The sequence below is a fragment of the Lithobates pipiens genome, unplaced genomic scaffold (assembly GCF_037356315.1).
Source record: "Lithobates pipiens isolate NorthernLeopardFrog02 unplaced genomic scaffold, aLitPip1_a1.2 Scaffold_25, whole genome shotgun sequence".
Taxonomy (NCBI): domain Eukaryota; kingdom Metazoa; phylum Chordata; class Amphibia; order Anura; family Ranidae; genus Lithobates; species Lithobates pipiens.
The window spans coordinates 203,032,643-203,051,674 of NW_027507787.1; the positions used below are offsets into that span (position 1 = coordinate 203,032,643).

The 19,032-nt window shown below is 47.2% G+C and overlaps 1 protein-coding gene across 1 annotated transcript in view; it reads right to left on the reverse strand.

Annotated features, from left to right (window-relative positions):
- The window catches only part of PDZD8 (PDZ domain containing 8), an 84,488-nt gene extending 69,651 nt beyond the window's left edge, over positions 1-14,837 (reverse strand). The window contains exons 1-2 of the mRNA XM_077455447.1: positions 14,085-14,837; positions 1,212-1,337 (exon numbers count right to left, since the gene is read on the reverse strand). Coding sequence (XP_077311573.1) covers positions 1,212-1,337; positions 14,085-14,788 — 830 coding nt within the window. The 5' untranslated portion in view covers positions 14,789-14,837. The remainder of the gene's footprint in view (positions 1-1,211; positions 1,338-14,084) is intronic.
- Between the last annotated feature and the right edge of the window lie 4,195 nt (positions 14,838-19,032).

Below are 19,032 nucleotides of genomic sequence, written 5' to 3' on the forward strand. Positions count from 1 at the left end.
TAAATCTGCCACCTCCACCCAAAACACCCGGACAGAAGGATTTTTTTCACCATTTGGAAACCCCAGTGTAAAGACTGTGCCCCTCTCACAATAGGGAGGTATCCTCACACTAGTTTGTGTTTCTGCCCCTCCTACAATGGAGATTTCCCAATAGCAGTTTGCATCTCTGCCCCTCCCACAATGGAGATTTCCCTGAAGTAGTTTGTGTGTCTGCCCCTCCCACAGTGGAGATTTCCCAATAGCAGTTTGTGTCTCTGCCCCTCCCACAGTGGAGATTTCCCTGCAGTAGTTTGGGTCTCTGCCCCTCCCACAGTGGAGATTTCCCTGCAGTAATTTGGGTCTCTGCCCCTCCCACAATTATGTCTCAGCTCCTCCTACAACGGTGAGATTTCCCCACAGTAGTTTGTGTAGCTCATATTAAGCCCCAGCCAATCCACAAAAATCTGTTAGGAAGTTTGGCTGTGGGGCAGTTAGGTGTCGCTAACAGACATGTTCTGAGCTTTGGATAGAACCCAGCAGGTGATCAGCCCCTTGTGTCACCTGCCCTGTTTAGTTTCTTCTTTCCCACTCAGCACATGAGATGCAACTGTCTTACCCAACTGTCCCACATCCTAACCTCCAAGTGTCAAAGTAACATGCACACAGTATAGAGATAACCAATTTTGTTGGTCTACCGCCTCTCACAGCACAGATAAAATACGGGTGCTTAAAGTGTTACTAAACCAACAGTAAAATCAGTCTGTATATGCAATAAAGCATGCTTGTTATACCCACTGTGGAACCTAAGGGGTTAATCCTCCACATTGTGTAAAAAGGCTCTTTGAGCCTGTCTTCTCTGATCCTCCCCTTCTTTCACAGTCCCCAAGAGTTTTTTTTTACTTTTCTGAGGAGTGCATTATATCAGCACAGGGGCCAATCAGCACTGTCCAGACAGAGGATTGGGGGGGGGGGGGGGGGGTGGTTCTGCAGCCTCACAGGACAGTCAAAAGAGAATGAAAACTCCTCCTACAAGCTTAAACCAGACACTGATAGGTCATATAAACTGCTAAATACCTTTTCTCATCAGTATATAGAAGTCTTATTTACTAATAATTGCATTTCCATGTACTATGGGAGATCAGATAAAGTGAATGCAAGCTCCTGGGTTTAGTAACACTAATAGTGGAAGAAAATAATTGAATGTACCAGGGATGGGAGAAGGGGACACTTACCTGCTGCAGTCTATTACTGACACCTTCAGTCGCCCCTCCGCCAGCCCCAGGTCCTGCAACGTCAGCGTCCGTTCCTCTGGTTCCTCCGTTACGGGATGTATCTGATATGGGAAAAACGGCTTGTACCTGTCAAAAGAAGCAGATGAAGCAAAATTACGAAGGCAATACCGGTAATAACACTTTATCGATAAATCTGATGTACACTGCATCCAGAAAGTATTCACAGCGCTTCACTTTTTCCCACATTTTGTTATGTTACAGCCTTATTCCAAATAGAATTAAATTCATTACTTTCCTCAAAATTCTACAAACAATACCCCATAATGATAACACGAAAAGAAGTATGCTTGGAATCTGCAAATTTATTAAAAATAAAAAACAAAAAAAATCCCATGTACATATAAGTATTCACAGCCTTTGCTCAAATACCTTGTTGAAGCACTTTGGCACCAACTACAATCTTAAGTCTTTTTGAGTATGATGCTACAAGCTTGGCACACCAGACCTCTCAAGCTTCATCAGGTTAAAAGTGCTGCCTATCAGTGCCCACCAGCGACCACCTGTCCATGCCCACAGTGCCGCTGCACATCAGTGCCATCAGTAATACCCATCAGTGCCCATCCATGCCACCCATCAGGGCTCAGCAGTGCCGCCTTATCTGTGCCCATCAGTACCGACTTTTCTGTCCCCATCAGTGCCCACCATTGCAGCCTATCAGCGCATATCAATGAAGCAGAAAAATTACCTGTTTGCAAAATCTTATAACAGACTATTAAACATTTTTTTCAACATTTTGCATCTTTTTTTGTTTGTTTAGCAAAAAATAAAAACCCCAGCTGCGATTAAATACCACCAAAAGAAAGCTCTATTTTTTTTGGGGGGGGGGGGGGGGGGGATTCATTTGGGTACAGTGTTGTATGCCCGCGCAATTGTCACTCAAAGTGCATCAGTGCCGAAAGCTGAAAATTGGTCAGGGCAGGAGGGGGGTTGAAGTGCCCAGTAAGCAAGTGGTTAAAAAAGGCCTGGATTCTTTCCTAAATTTACATGATATAACTGGATACTAACATTTATAGGTAAAGTTGTTCCAGGGAAAATCTGATTGCCTCTCGGGGGGGATCAGGAAGGATTTTTTCCCCCCTGCTGTAGCAAATTGGATCATGCTTTTCTGGGGGGGGGGCGCTTCCGCTGGATCAACTGTGGGTATATGGGATTATATGATATTTTTTATTTTATTTATTGTTTATGGTTGAACTGGATGGACTTGTGTCTTTTTTTCAACCTGACTATGTAATTATTATGGCGCGTACACACGATCGGACTTTCCAGCAGACTGGAACCGGACCTAGAAATAAAACATGTTTCAAATCTATTCGACAGACTAAAATCGGGAAAACCGTTAGTCTGTGTGCTAGTCCGACAGACCAAATACGACGCAAGGGCAGCTATTGGCTACTGGCTATTGAACTTCCTTGTTTATTCCCGTTTACGTCATCACGTTCAAAATGAACGGACTTTCAAACAGACTTAGTCCGGTCATGTGTGTCCAAGTCCGTTCGTTCAGAAAGTCTGTCGAAAAGTCCAGTCGTGTGTACGCGGCTTAACTCTCACCAACAATGGCGGCGATACCTCACATGCGTGGTATGAACACTGCTTACATTTGTGGGTGCAACTTACATATGCATTCGATTCTGTGCGCAAGCATGGGGCGCTCATTTTATTTAATTTTTTCTTTACACTGTCCCTTTATTTTTTTCCTTTCTGATCACTTTTAGTTCCAATCAGAAGGAATGAATAACTTTTCCTGTGACAGTAATAGGCAGTGACAGGTACTCTTTATGGAGGGATCTGGGGTCTATAAGACCGTAAATAGAGACAAAGTGAGACATTAGGCTCCAAAAGTGCAATCACCTTATTGCAGAAGACCAAATAGAAGTATAATTATAGACGGATATTACAATAAACTGTAGCTCAAACATAGCTCAGTTACATGAAGAAAGAGAGAAAGAAAGAAAATAAAAGCAAAAAAAAAAAACAGAAAGAATATATTTATATATATATGTGACAGGTCAGTACAATGCCGTTTTTAAATATATTCTGTCCCATCACCAAACAGACAAGACTGAATATTCTAATCCAGAATCAGCAGACCTTTGGACAGTACCACCAGACATGGAAGCCATCGCCCCCTTGCCCACATCTCCAGAAGCAAAGGGACGAAGTGACAGGGTAAAGTTTTGCAGCCTCAATAGAACAAGGTACCATTGAGATAAACCTTGTACAGGCGGTCGCCGGGTTACAAACAAGATCGGGTCTGTAGGTTTGTTGGTAAAGCGGAGTTCCATCCAGAAGTGGAACTTCCGCTCGTTTGTCTCTTGCTCTCCTCCGGTGCCACAATTGCCACCTTTCAGGAGGGAGGGGGGGGACAGGAAACCTTTCTTAGACAGGTATCCTGTCCCCACTTCCGGGAGTCCGGGCCGCAGCCCATGACATCACTGCGGGGCTCCCTCCTCCTCTCCCCGTCGCTGGCCTAGTAGGAGAGAGGAGCGGGGCCTCGCGCATGTGCAGTAGGGTTCCCGGCGTGGAGCCGTAAGGCTATACTGCCAGGTACCCTTACCCACAATGGCGGCGGCAGCACCCCACAGCTGATGGAAATATCAGAGGCGGTGCCGACATCGCTGGACTCCAGGACAGGTAAGTGTCCTATTGTTAAAAGCCAGTAGCTGCAGTATGTGATGCTGCTGTCTTAATTTTTTTTTGGGCGGACCACCACTTTAAGTTGAATCTGTAAGTCGCAACAGCTGCAGCCAGCTTTTTGGATAGCATAGGGAAGGGTTAACACCCCTGTAAAGTTTGTTTTGCTGTCTGTGCCCCTGGACAGAAAATTTTAACTCACTTTCTGTGCCAAAGACAATTGGATTTTGAAAACTTTGGGTTGTTGTGGAAACAAGGATTGGCGATAAAGCTTCAGTGGAGACACCATTTTTTCCCATGATAACTCTTACTGAAGTGAATTTCCCTTCCTAGGGGGAGATTTCCTCTCTCTTCCTGTTGTCTCCCTCCGCTTGTAAGTCAGATGTTTGTAACTAGGGGACCGCATGTAGTTTGCTTCTGCCCTTGTTCACCATAGGGCTCCTCAATAGTCTCACCCAGGTCCGGTTCCAGTGTCATTTGATAGGATGGCTTGTTACCTTGGCTGTTAAACAGAGCATATAAACGCTGAAATTCCTCAGTATGAATCGGGACCATGTAAGCATTTATTTTCTAATAGAGTCCTAGTAGTTATGCTAACCTGGGACTTACTTAGAGTCTGCAGCCTGATGAGTTCTAAAGGCCTCCAGTTTGTGTTCCAGTGGGTGGTGGAAGTTAAAGAGCAGACACCAGTCTGTGAGGGTGGGCTTTCTATAAACATCAAAGTCCCCCCCCCATCCCTGACATGCAAGACACAGTCCAAAAACAGTAATTTGCTGTACATCTTCATGTTATTTCATAAGGATATTTATGTATTCCCTGCATGCATTACAACTGAGGTAGCCGCTGGGTCGAGCGATTGCGGCTTTGCCATTAGGTAAAAGCCCTGGACCTGATGGTTTCACAAATATGTATTATAAAAAGTTTCCTCAATCCTGTAGGTTCCTCTTTGCAGATACCCTAATCCTATCATGGTCTCTAACCCATTGCCTCCAGAGGCACTGTTGGCTTATGTGGCGGTTCTCTCGAAGGTAGGGAAAGACCCTCAGTGCCATGCCAGCCACAGACCCATCTCCCTCCTTAACTCTGACACTAAGCTCCTGGCTAAAATTCTGGCCCTAAAGTTACAAAAGCATATAGTTCAATCGATTCACCCAGATCAAACAGGGGTTATGAAGGGGCGAGAGGCTAGAGACAATACTATTCGGGCCTTGCATGTATTGCATTGGATGCATAATGGACCAAACCAGACCCCGAGTGTAGTCATTTTTCAATGGATGCGGAAAAAGTATTCGATAGGGTAGGGTGGGAGTTTATGGTCACAGTTCTGAGGGAGATGGGTCAGAGAGCGGATGATGGGTTGGGTGATGGCACTGTATGCAGATCCTAGAGCAAGGGTTAAAAGTTAATGGTAGACTATCAGATTATTTTGAGATATGGAATGGGACTAGGCAGGGATGTCCACCGTCCCCATTGTTATTTGCTATGGTGCTAGAGACCTTTCTGTGCACGATTAGGTGAAATAGGAAGATTAAGGGGATTTGTATTGGATCACCGGAACAGAAGATCTCAGCTTACGTAGACCATCTACTGTTGTACCCCTCTTCTTCTAAAGAGTCTTTGACGGAACTGATGCTGGAAATAGACAGGTTTGGCCTTATATCTAATTTTAAAACAAATATTGAGAAATCAGTGTTGATGCCGAGCCATGTGCCTTTGAGGGTGAGGACTACCTTGCAACAATCTTTTCCTTTTGTTTGGCACTTTGATTCTATTTAGGGATCTATACCTCTTCAGATATAAAGTGCCTATATGATCTAAACTATGGACCCTTGATGGTATCCATAATAAAAGACTTGCAAAAGTGGAGAAGTCGTAATCTGACATGGCTTGGCAGGGTAAACGCACCTAAAATGAGTGTAATTCCCAGGCTTATTTAAATTTTACATACCGTATCCATTACACTCCCACAGACATTGTTTAAACAAATACGAAGGGCTTTTATGACCTTTGTGTGGGGAGATAAACATCCCAGGTTGGCACACGAGATTTTGAGGAGACCAAAACAGGAGGGTGGGGTGGCACTGGTTTGTATAATGAACTGGTGCCATGACTGCTAGTAAAATTTGGGCGCCCTTGGAGAAAACATTAGCAGGTAGTAACTTGGCCGGAGCCCCCTAGGTTTCCAGTTTCTTATTGGGGGTTGTCGGAAAATGCATCTCCACTGACGAAGACAGGATTTGCGATAGAATGAACAGTACGGGAAAGTTTGCCCCCCCCAATATCCCCTATAACACCATTGGAAGGATTTCCCTGGTTTTCCCCAAGAGAAAGGGAGTTTAGATTGCTGGGGAACGAACGGGAAGGGTAATTGCGCTGGTGTGGCCCCACAAGGTAAATTGCTTCCATTGGTGGATTTGGTTTGAATACTGGGGGGGGGGGGGGGGTCTGTATAGGTTGGTTCTGAGCGCCCAAAATACGACGACTCCCGATTTCATTTGAGAATGGGAAAGAGAATTGGGCTATAATTTTACATCAGAGCAGATTAAAAGGCTGATAGGAGCGACACACCATACTTCAATAAGTTCCCATATACAGGAGATGTCTTACAAGTTCCTGACAAGATGGTATCGTACACCAGTTCGATTGGCTCAGATATATCCATCGGCGGATGTTAACTGCCGGAGGGGATGTAACCAAAGGGGTTCATTTCTGCATTTATGGTGACATTGCCCAAAGATTAATGTTTTCTGGGAGGAGATAGCCCCTTGGATTAAGAAAATGACACTTGGAAGTCTCTCCATTACATTTTCTTTTTCATAGGATGCCATCATCTGCTCGTGTTTTGTAAGAGAAGTGTTACTCCCCATTTGCTGAATGCAGCCAAAATATTGGTACCTAGATTGTGGAAACAGTCTGGATATCCCACTATAATGGATTGGAAAAAGGAGGTAGAAAAAAAATAATGGAAGCAGAGAGATAGATACATATGGTTAAAGATCAACAGATTAAACATAAAGATACATGGGCAGGATCGGCTGCATTGCTCCTCAGAAATAAGGGTGGATTCAACCCTTTTGGGGGCAATGCTGCGCTATGGATCGGATAGTCTGCGGGATGCATCTGGTGGGAGGAAATTGGGAGGAGGTGGGGGGTTTTTTTTTTTTGTTTTTTTTTTCCTCCTCTGGGAGGCACAAATCCCCATCAGCAACACACACACACACACACACACACACACACACACACACACCTCCGTACAGCCGTCTTCAGCTCCCTGACTCCCGCCTGCTGCTTCACACGCTGGATCGTTAATAAAACACTGGGCAGGAAGAGGGGAGGTGCCGCGCCAATGACGTCACTAGTTGCTGGGACATCAGCATTCTCAGCAGCCAATCATAAGCACGTCGTACAGCATGGGTGTGCTGCTTTGTATTGCAGGACCTGCCAGCTGCGGGCGGGCTGGTTTAAACGCACAAGCGGGCCGGATGTGACCCGCGGGCCAGGGTTTGGAGACCCCTGCCCTAGAGAATAAAATGGTGGTTGTTGCAATACTTTATGTCACACTGTATTTGCGCAGCGGTCTTACAATCACACTTTTTTGGGGGAAAAATACACTTTTTTGAGTTAAAAAAATAAGACAACAGTAAAGTGAGCCCAATATTTTTTTCGATTGTGAAAGATAATGTTAGGCCGAGTAAATTGATACTCAACATGTCATTCTTCAAAATTGCGCCCGCTCGTGGAATGGCGACAAACTATTACACTTAAAACTCTCCATAGGCGTCGTTTAAATTCTACAGGTTGCATGCTTAGACTTACAGAGGAGGTCTAGAAATGATAGAGATATAATATATATATATATATATATTATTATTTATTTAAGAGCTATGGGCGGACGTGACGTTTTGATGTCGCTTCCGCCCTGCATTGTCATGGAGACGGGTGGGGGCCATCTTCCCATCACTCGTCTCCATGCCCAGCAAGGGTAAGAGGCGGAGGAGGGCACCGAAGCACGGCGGGGGGGGGCCCTCTTTCGCCGCCGATAAAACTGATCTTGTGGCAAATCCGCTGCAGAGACCACTTTTATCTTAAACCGGACCGTTCACTGAAGATGATACCGGGGTTATGGCAGCTAACAGCTATAACAACGGTGGGTGGTCCGGAAGTGGTTAAAAGGAAGAGGATAAGTTAAAATAGTAAATTAGGCAGGGGCTGGCTAACAGTCAATGGAATCACATAAAGAAGGGTAGATTGAAATGAAAGGTGGAGAGGTATAAAAATGATTTAGTAGAGTGAGATTATACTGAATTAAAACACTAAACATAAACGAAAATAGTAATTTGAAATTATAAAAAAAAAAAAAAAAATTTTGTATTGTTGGTTGTTAGACACGTGTAATAGGGCGCTCAAAGCCCCATTCTTAATTATACTTTGAATAACGTTTTGCATGAATTGAGTTTTGGTTACGACGAGTAGGTAAGTGGGTGGGCTTTTTCCCCCCTTTTTTTTTTTCCTCTCTTCTGAAGAGGACATGATCAAGGACCCAGTGTGTTTTCTTGGGGTATGTTAACCACTTCAGCCCCGGAAGAATTTACCCCCTTCCTGACCAGAGCACTTTTTGCGATTCGGCATTGCGTTGCTTTAACTGACAATTGCGCGGTCGTGCGACGTGGCTCCCAAACAAAAATTGACCTCCTTTTTTTCCCCACAAATAATTTTGGTGGTATTTGATCACCAAAGAAGAGCAACAATTTCGGAAAAAAAATGCATTTTTTACATTTTGCTATAATAAATATCCCCCAAAAATATATAAGTTTAGGCCGATACATATTCTTCTACATATTTTTGGAAAAAAAAAAATCAAAAAAAAAAATCTAAAAAAAATAAAATCGCAATAAGCTATTGATTGGTTTGCGCAAAAGTTATAGCATCTACAAAATAGGGGATAGTTTTATGGCATTTTTATTAATTATTTTTTTACTAGTAATGGCGGCGATCAGCGACTCTTATCGTGACTGCAACATTATGGCGGACACATTGGACATTTTTGGGACCATTGTCATTTATACAGCAATCAGTGCTATACAAATGCACCGATTCCTGTGTAAATGACATTGGCAGTGAATGGGGTTAACCACTAGCGTGCAGTGTAGGGGTTAAGTGTGTCCTGGGGACTGTTTCTAACTATGGGGGGCGTGGCTATGTGTGACACGTCACTGATCTCTGCTCCCGATCACAGGGAGCAGAGATCAGTGACACTGTCACTAGGCAGAACGGGGAGATGCTTGCTTACATTAGCATCTCCCCGTTCTTCCTCCCCGCAAGGCGATTGCGGGTATCCCACGGGACCTGCGACCGACTCATGGAGCTTGCTGCGGGCGCGCGCCCGCTTGCTGCCTCTTAAAGGGCAATGTACAGGTATGCGATTCTCCCTGTACAATAGGTACATGAGGAGGTCGGCAAGCGGTTAATAAAAAGGATTTATATCGATATTTTGTGCAATGTGTACTTCTATGTTGGAATTTGTCTTAATAAAGAAAAAGTGATTATAAAAAAACAAACAAACAAAAAAACACAACTGAGGTAGCAGCCACTTAGATGATGGCAAAATGTCTTCAACATCACAAAAGTCCAGCTAAATGGAATCATTGCCTGGGAATCTGGGATACATGGTATCCTTTGCTTTATCTCAGAGTTCAGCTCATGGTTCGGGGAGGATTGGCAACAAACATTTTGCTGTGTTTGAATCACATCTACAAATAGTAATGGATTGATAAATCCTGCTGTAATGCTGTGGGTGGTTTTCCAGTGGGATCTTTGGAAAATCTCCACCCACATGCACCATGTTCATTTTGATGAAGTGTCATACACACACATTACACATTTATGACTTTATAGTAAATTTTTCTTCAAAGGGGTTGTAAAGGCAGAAGGTTTTTTTTTTATCTTAATGCATTCTATGCATTAAAGTGGCTGTAAACCCAATGCGAAAATAAAAATAAATAAAAACTAACACCTGCAAGACAAAGGCATAATAATGAGCATACTAGCTGATTATGTAATACTCACATAAGATCGGTGAGAGGGGGCGGGACCGGAGCTCCGTGTCTGAATGGACACAGGGAGCTGTAACTCAGCTTGGGTGCCCCCATAGCAAGCTGCTTGCTGTGGGGGCGCTGAACAGGAGAGAGGGGCCAGGATCACAGAAGAGCGACTGAAGAAGAGGAGGATCGGGGCTGCTCTGTGCAATTCCACTGCAACAGAGCAGGAAATAACAGGTTTGTTATTTTTATAGGAAAAAAAAAAAGACTTTACAAATCACTTTAAGATTTTCAACTGATTATTAATTCGTTTATACGTAAATTTCAAACAATATACATATATATACTGGAATTAGGAAGTTAATGGGGTAGTAATGCCAGGGTCTAAGCTTTATTTGATCTTGTAGCTGGGAAAGTGAACTTGTTAGGGGCAGTGGTATTAGGGTTAGGGGCAGCAGACAGGGGTGATAGTATTCTGGTTGGGATAGGAGTAACAGTTAAATAGATAGGGGTAGCAGTACATTGGATAGGGCAAGTGGCATACTAGTTTTGGGCTTCAGTACTGGAGTTTGTAGCTTTACCTTCATGGAGAGGGTAAACTGGTTAAAGGTAGCAGTACACTAGGACAGTGGTGGCAGCTCCAAAGGTTCTGATCAAGCCTGATATTGTAGTTTGAGGTGACTGGGGTAAAGGTCACTAAATAGGGATAGTCTTACAATGGGTAAGGGTATCTGCTCCGAGGTTCTGATCATACCAGATCCTGTTGTTGGGGGAGGTGACCCAGGAAGACATACTAGTACACCAGATAGGGGTAGCGGCACCCCGGAAGGAAGTGTGGGGGTTTTTGACTTCTTAATTTTGTGGTCGTAAAAGGTGACCTGGAGAGGAGTGGTGGTCAACAGAGAATGGTAGCAGTAGGTCAAACAGGGATAGCAGTCCTAGGATTCAGGAAGGTGAAGCGATTAGGAGTACCGATATACCAGATGTAAATAGCAGTGCCGATGTTTTGGTCATACCTGATAGATTTCTGATAGACGTGGTGGCACTCTGAATAGGGTGGCAAGTGCCAGGGTTATTGCCATACCAGATTATGTGGTTGGAAAAAAAAAAAATTACCCAGATAAGGGTAGCAGAACACCTGTCAGCAAGGGGAAAGGATGTGGTGGGTTGGAACTGGCCAGTGATGTGGGGTCCTGGCAGTACCTGATCTTGTAGTTGGCGATCTAGTGCTGGGATTCCAGTGGTACCTGGAGACATTTAAGCCAGCCAGAGACAAATCAAAATTAAGCAGGTTCAAAAGGAACTGTCCAAATGTCAATCCATCTATGGGCAGACTGGTTGATCTAACGATTGACTTCCGCACAACCAGCCTGTTGGGTTTCTCGCACAATCGCTGCTGCTGACTACAGCCAACAGCAGTGATCATTGTATTCTAATGGCAGGGAAACCTCCCGCTGTCAGAATACAATAGCGCAGTGGGAAAACCCCCCCCCCCCCAATCAACTGACTGTGTTGATGGGAATTTAGTGATTTTTAAAATGGATTCAAGTGTGCGATAAATCTTTTCTTCTCTTCCAGGGAAAGAGAATGGGTTGGTTGTTATAGAACTGGATCAGGGTAGCAATGCCCAGGTTTGGCCATACCACAACTTGTAATTGGGGAAGGTGAACTGGTTTGGGTTATCAGTACATGGGATAGGCTGGCAGTGTTGGGATTCTGATCGCGCCCACTCTTGTGGTTGGAGAAAGTAACACCGGATGGGGGGTAGCCACTCCAGGGCTCTGGTCATCCCTGATTTGTAGTTGGGGAAGGTGACTCCAAAAGGGTTAGCAGTACACTAGATAAGGGTAGTTGCAAGCTTGAAGTAGGAGGGGGGCTGCAGGAGTTCCCACAAAACCTGTGCTCAAGTTGCAAAAGGTGCCCTGATCACTGGAGATGGGTGGCAGTAGACTGGGCTTAGATAGCAGTACAAGGGTTTGGGAAGGTGAACTAGTCAGGGAAGAACCTATCACTGTACCTGATCTTGTAGGAGACTAAGGTAAGGATCACAGACACCAGGTAGGGGTAGCAGTACATTTAATGAGAATGGCAGTGACAAGGTTTGGGATGAACCTGATCTTGTGATTGGGGAAGGGGGGAGGGTGTAATGGTGCACCGGATGTGGAGGAAGTGCTGATATTTAGCCATAACTTATCTTGTAGTTGGATCGATAGGAGTAGCAATACATAAAATGCCAAGGTTTGCGCTACCTGATCCTGTAGATGGTGAAGGTGAACCGGTCAGGTGTATGAATACAACGGATGGGGTGACAATTTTCAGCTGTACCTAATCTTGTAGTCTGGGAAGGTGACCCTGATGGGCAATTGGTACACTAGATGGGGTGGTAGTGCCGGTGTCAGCCATACCTGAACTTGTATTTGGGGAAGGAGACTGGCGGCAGGGAGTTGACAGTACACCTGATAGGACGGCCACACCGGGGTTTTGGCCATACTCGATCCTGTAGTAGAGAAAGGTGACCCTAGAGGTAAGGGGTATTAGTACACCAGATGGTGTTGTAGTGCTGGGATCATCCATACATGATCTTGTAGTTGGGGGAAGGTGAACTGGTTAGGGGTACTGGTATACTGGATGGGGCTGGTAGAGCCAGGGTTTCAACTGTACCTGATCTTGTATTTAGGGAGGTGACCCTAGGAGGTGGAAGGGGTATCAGAACACTAGATGAGGTTGGGTAGTGCTGGGGTCAGCCATATCTGATCTTGTAGTTGGGGAGGTGACCTTGGGGGGGGGGGGGGGGGGGTTATAAATACATCAAATGGGGGTGGTAGTGCCGGGGTTTAAGCCATACCTGATCTTGAAGTTGGGGAAGGTGAACTGGTTAGGGGTATTGGTATATTTGATGGGGGTGGTAGTGCTGGGGTTTAAGCCATACTTGATCTTGTATTTGGGGAGATGACCCGGGGGGGTATCAGTACATCAGATGGGGGGCGGTAGTGTCGAGGTCAGTCATTCCTGACTTGTAGTTGGGGAGATGACCCGGGGGGGTATCAGTACATCAGATGGGGGGCGGTAGTGTCGAGGTCAGTCATTCCTGACTTGTAGTTGGGGAGATGACCCGGGGGGGGTATCAGTACATCAGATGGGGGGCGGTAGTGTCGAGGTCAGTCATTCCTGACTTGTAGTTGGGGAGATGACCCTAGGGGGGTGTATTAGTACACCAGATGGGGGCGGTAGTGCCGGGGTCAGCCATACCTGATCTTGTAGTTGGGGAGATGACCCTGAGAGGGTATTAGTACACCAGATGGGGGGGCGGCAGTGCCGGGGTTAGCCATACCAGACCTTGTAGTTGGGGTGGTGACCGTGGAGGAGGTATCAGTACACTAGATGGGGGGGCAGTAGTACCGGGGTTAGCCATACCTGATCTTGTAGTTGGGGAGGTGACCGGGGGGTACACGTACACCAGATGGAGGGTGGTAGTGCCGGGGTCAGCCATACCTGATCTTGTAGTTGGGGAGATGACCGGGGGGGGGGTATTAGTACACCAGATGGGGGGTGGTAATGCCGGGGTCAGCCGTACCTGATCTTGTAGTTAGGGAGATGAACCCGGGGGGTATTAGTACACCAGATGGGGGCGGTAGTGCCAGGGTCAGCCATACCTGATCTTGTAGTTGGGGAGATGACCCCGGGGGGGAGGGGGTATTAGTACACTAGATGGGGGGAGCGATAGTGCCTGGGTCAGCCGTACCTGATCTTGAAGTTGGGGGAGATGATCCCGGGGGGGGGGGGGTATTAGTACACCAGATGGGGGGTGGTAGTGCCGGGGTCAGCCGTACCTGATCTTGTAGTTGGGGAGATGACCCTGGGGGGGTATTAGTACACCAGATGGGGCGGTAGTGCCGGGGTCAGCCGTACCTGATCTTGTAGTTGGGGAGATGACCTGGTGGGTATTCGTACACCAGATGGGGGCGGTAGTGCCGGGTCAGCCGTACCTGATCTTGTAGTTGGGGAGATGACCAGGGGGGGTATTAGTACACCAGATGGGGGCGGTAGTGCCGGGGTCAGCCGTACCTGATCTTGTAGTTGGGGAGATGACCGGGGGGGGTATTAGTACACCAGATGGGGGTGGTAGTGCCGGGGTCAGCCGTACCTGATCTTGTAGTTGGGAAGTGTGTGCTTCTTGCGGATCACCCTCTTTAGCTGTGTGATGATGATGGAGGTGAGCTGCGGCATGGGTCGCCCCTCGAACTGGCTGTGGACCTGGAAGTCGATGAGCGGCTCCTCCAGGAAGCAGACCGACCAATGGCTGAAGGGCAGGCGGCTGAGCACCAGGCGGACTCGGCCCTGCAGACGGGCCAGCCGGACGGCCAGGAAGGCATTTTTCCCAAACAGTAGCTCCACGTCGATGGCCAAGCGGAAGCCTCCGGAATAGTCCAGCTCCAGCTCGAAGCTGAGCTCTGGGGGAAGGGATTCCGCGGGGGAGGGTCCCGGGGAAAGTAGGCGGATCCCACTGACCTCAGGCACCGCCTCCCCCAGGCTGAGTTCACGGACACTGAGCCCCTCTAGCAGGCGGCCAGCCGTACGGGACAGCAGCAGCTCTTCCAGCTCCACCCGGATCTTGCGGAGCATCCAGCGGCGCAGCTCGGCCGTGTCACGGAGCTCCCGGAACAGAAAGAGGAAGATGGCATTGAGGAAGTGGCAGCTCTCTGCCCCGGCCTGGCCGGACACATCGTCCCTCATTAGGGGCTCAGAGGATGGGGGAGGGGCCCAGGCCGGCCGCCGGTACACTGACAGCAGCACAAGTACCGTCAGCAGGCAGCCGGCCAGAGCGGCCAACACCAGAGCCAGCACCATCCCGGCCCGACACTGCGGCCCCGCCCACACTGTACGCCTGGGGAGGAGCCGGTCCGATCACATGACCCATACACCCACTCTGTACGGCCGCAGGAGTGAAGTCACATGACTCCCACACTGAATTCTTACTGGATGAGAGCTCGTGAGGGCGGAGTAACGGAGCTCAGTTGACTTCCCTGTCAAAAGAAGGGTGGGGCGTAATATGTCACATGACCCGCTTCCTGGAAGGTCACTGGAGGGGAGGCCGGGGACACAGAGGTCAGCTGACTCATCCTACGCTCTGTCACCGGAACGCATACAAGGAGGGCGGAGACGATGCGTCAGCTGACTTAAGCTTCAGCCCTTTCATTGGCCGGCATTTTAGAGAGGCGGGGCTGTTTGGTGGAACTGGTGTTTCGTCAGATTAGCCGACCTGTCAGATTGTGTAACGAAAGTGACGTTTCGTCACCGCCATCCTTCTACACCCCCTCCATAGTAAGGATACACTGAGAAGGGGGAAAGCGGACATCTTGTTACACCCACCGGTATTTTGCATTTTACACTTAACAGTAAACGCAGTTTATTTAGTGAGATACAGTACTCAGAACTCCGTCTGACTGGTAAATTGTTGAATTTTAAAAGAAGCGGCAAGCTTGCTCATCTCATAGCTTTGCTAATCTGACAGAAATTCACTTCTTTTACAATTCAACATCTAAACATTCATACGGAGTTCTAAGTACTGTATTTCACTATATAATCTCAGTTTACTATTAAAAATACGTGTAAAAAGCAACACTCAGGTGTCATAAGATGTCCGCTTTCCCCCTTCTCAGTGTATCCTTATTGTGGAGGAGTGCGGGGTGTAGCAAGATGGTGGCGACTAAACGTCATTTCCGTTACAGATTCTGACGGGTCGCCAAATCTGACGAAACACAGGCGGGTTGATTTTATTACGGTTGGATTTCTGAGGCATCGGTCGGGGCGGGCTCAGCAACAAACGTGAAGAACGTGCTGCCATGGAGACGCAAGAAGCGACGCTGGTGCGCGCGCTCCGCGTGTCCGACGACCCGGAGAGCCTGAGGGGCGTGAATAAGAGGGAGTGGCCTCAGCCTGGAGGGGCGGGGCGAGCAGGAGGCGACGTATCCCTCCTTGAAGCTGTGTCCATGTTAACAGACCCGCCCTCTCCCCCACAGCCATCCAATCATAATGCACAGCTTTCGGTTGGCTGTAGTAAGGGGGACACCCTCTGTCAGCTCTCATTGCTGTCTGTGTCCCCGCTGGGGAGATTCACTCCTTTATCTGTACTGGTGTCATCGAAACAGAAAGCAACGGGAAAATGTCGCCAGAAGAGGAACATCGGGAAGAGCTGTTCTGGTGACACGGGAAGGGATTTTCCCTCACTTCCTGTTGTGTCTCCGGTACAGGAAGTGAGAGAAATTCCCTCATGGGACCAAGTGACCAAAAAAATCAGGCCCCGGTCTGCGACCGAGACCGAGCGGATCCCAGGATGTGTTCACCGGGGAATCCCATCTATGGACTGCAGGGGGGGGGTCCTAGTCCCCCACCCCAGGTAATAATAATCCAATAATTGTGTAAAACAATTGAATATCAATTGCGTGAACTCCCCGCCAAGAAACCAATAAATAAATGTAAAACAAAAAGCTGCACCCTTAGTGGGGAGTGTATAAAAAGTAAGTCAAACAACGCCTGTATAGGTTTGTGCCTGCTCACATGAATAATGGCATGGGTACATAGGAAAATTCTCCCTCTTCACAGACTCAAACGGGATATATGGAAAGAGCAGGAAATGTCCATAGCGTAATACTGTTTTTATTTACAATAAAAGGTTTAAAAGATAGCCAAATGTACGTTTCGTCATCAACGTCTCCAACTGAAAGCCGAGCAGCCCCAGTGCCGGGTCGGCCAACACGACAATGTAAGGAGCCATTTGGCTATCTTTTAAACCTTTTATTGTAAATTAAAACAGTATTAAGCTATGGACATTTCTTCCATATATTCCTTTGAGTCTGTGAAGAGGGAGATATTTTTCCTATGTACCCATGCCATTATACATGTGAGCAGGCACAAACCTATACAGGCGTTGTTTGACTTACTTTTTAATTAAAGTGGTCAAACAGATCTGGTAAGCAGACTGTGTTTTCAATCACGATTGGATGTCGTTTGTTGGGCCCAATAATCCAATAATACTTACCCTCCCTACAGGTGTCACAGTACGCTGTGCGGCTCGCGCATGCGCAGTACGTGCAGGGCGCCCACAGTGACAATGCCGCCACCGCAGAGAGGAGGGGGAGACGGGCGGGGCTTTGTTCCACCCACATCACTGAACCCTGGGACAGGTAAGTGTCCGATTATTTAAAGTCAGCAGCTGCAGTATTTGTAGCTGCTGACTTTTATTTTTATTTTTTTTAAGCGGAACTCCGCTTTAATACCCCTTTCACACTGAAGCGCTGCAAACATTGCAGATAAAACGACAGCTCTTTTGCGGTGCTTTTTTAAGGTCACATGACAACAAGACCTTTAAAAGAAAATCTTTTAAAAAAAAAACGCAGTTTTTCAGCTCTTTTGAGGCACTTTGGGAGCGCTGGCCATTTATTTCAATGGGCAGGGATGTTTTTTGAGGCACTTTTTAAAGCACTCCAAACATGTCCCAAAGATGCTGCTTGCAGGACTTTTTTCACTGCCCCACAAGCGCACCACCAGATGGTGAAAGCATCCATTGAAATGAATGGGAGGCAGTTTTCGGGCGCTATTTTTAGCGCAAAAGCGCCTGAAAAGCACCCCAGTGTGAAAGGGGTCTAATTGAAAAAAACTGAAGTTAGAAGCTGATTGGCTACCATGTAAAGCTGCATCAGATTTTGCACTTCGCTTTTGTAATGCACCACAACTGGTTAAAGTAAACACTAAAATCCTATATACTTGTTGGCATGTTTTTTTATCATTTCAGACCTTCTTATCATTTTTAAAAAAAAAACTACAGCTTTTATTAGAGTAATGCCTGGTGATCCTGCCACAGAGATCCTTCTTCAGACGCTTCCTATTATAGGGTGACACCGATCTGTTCCTGTCTCCTAATTCTGCTCCTGCGTTGTCACCCTGTCAATGGGCTTCCAGCTCAGGCTACAAGTGGATATTTCAACACACAGGCATGTTCCACTGCTGTCACCATCAGGAAATACACCCTGAGAAGCAGTGCTAGGACAAGGTCATCTAGAGCCCAGGGAGAACATGCCAAGATGTATGAGCATTATGTGTCAGCCAAAATCCCCCCACAAAAGCACAGAGCACTCATCTGCATGCTTACCCCCTAAGCATAAATCCCCCCCAGTACAAATCTGCCCCCCCCCCCCCCAGTAAGAAGATCCCCCCTCTCAGCACAATTTTTTCCTACATCTCCCAAAACAATTGAATCCTCCTAACACAAATTCTCTAAAATATCTATACCTAGTACACAGCTTCTCAACCCCCCACTTCAAATCCCCCCCCCCCAGCTCAAATTTCCTCTTCTAGCACAAATTCTCTCCCCCATCCATATAAATCACCACTCTTGGCACACCCCTCCCAAAGCTTCCCTCCGAGAACAATGCTTACCCCAGGCCACCCCCCAAATTCCCTCTTCCAACACAACTCCCCCCAGGGGGGGTAACGTGGCAATTGCCCCCCCCCCCTAGAAATTAGATGTGGGTGAGAGAGCGGGCATATCAGAGAGTGGGTGGCTCAGTGGGTGGGTGAGAGGATGGGCCGGGCAGCTGGGAGGCTCGGTGGGTGAGAGAAGGCGGTTGGCCAATTAGCGAGCCGACGGGTGGGGGAGCAGAGAGATGACATCATCTCTCACCACCTGCCCTGCAGTTCCACCATCACTGTGCAGGCAGCCGCGGGCAGCAAAGAGATGACATCATCTCTCTGCCGCCTGACTCTGGGACACAGCAACAGACAATCCCCACCTTAGCAGTGACAATCGGCAACGAGTGACGGGTGACGTGGCAGGTGACAGTCCGCAACTTGGCGACGGTGATAAGTAACACACTCAGGGCTCCCACTGATTCTGCATTGTGGTGAGTGGAATTATTTCATTTTATATTACAATTTAATAATACAAATAATGCGATTCAATCATCCTGACACCATAACAACCATGGTGTCGGTGTAGTGTCATATTTTGCTGCCTATCACAGGATGCTGCGGAAGTGACGTTGCCGCCAGAAATTGCGTACTGCGCATGCGCAATGCGTTCCAAACACTCGCGC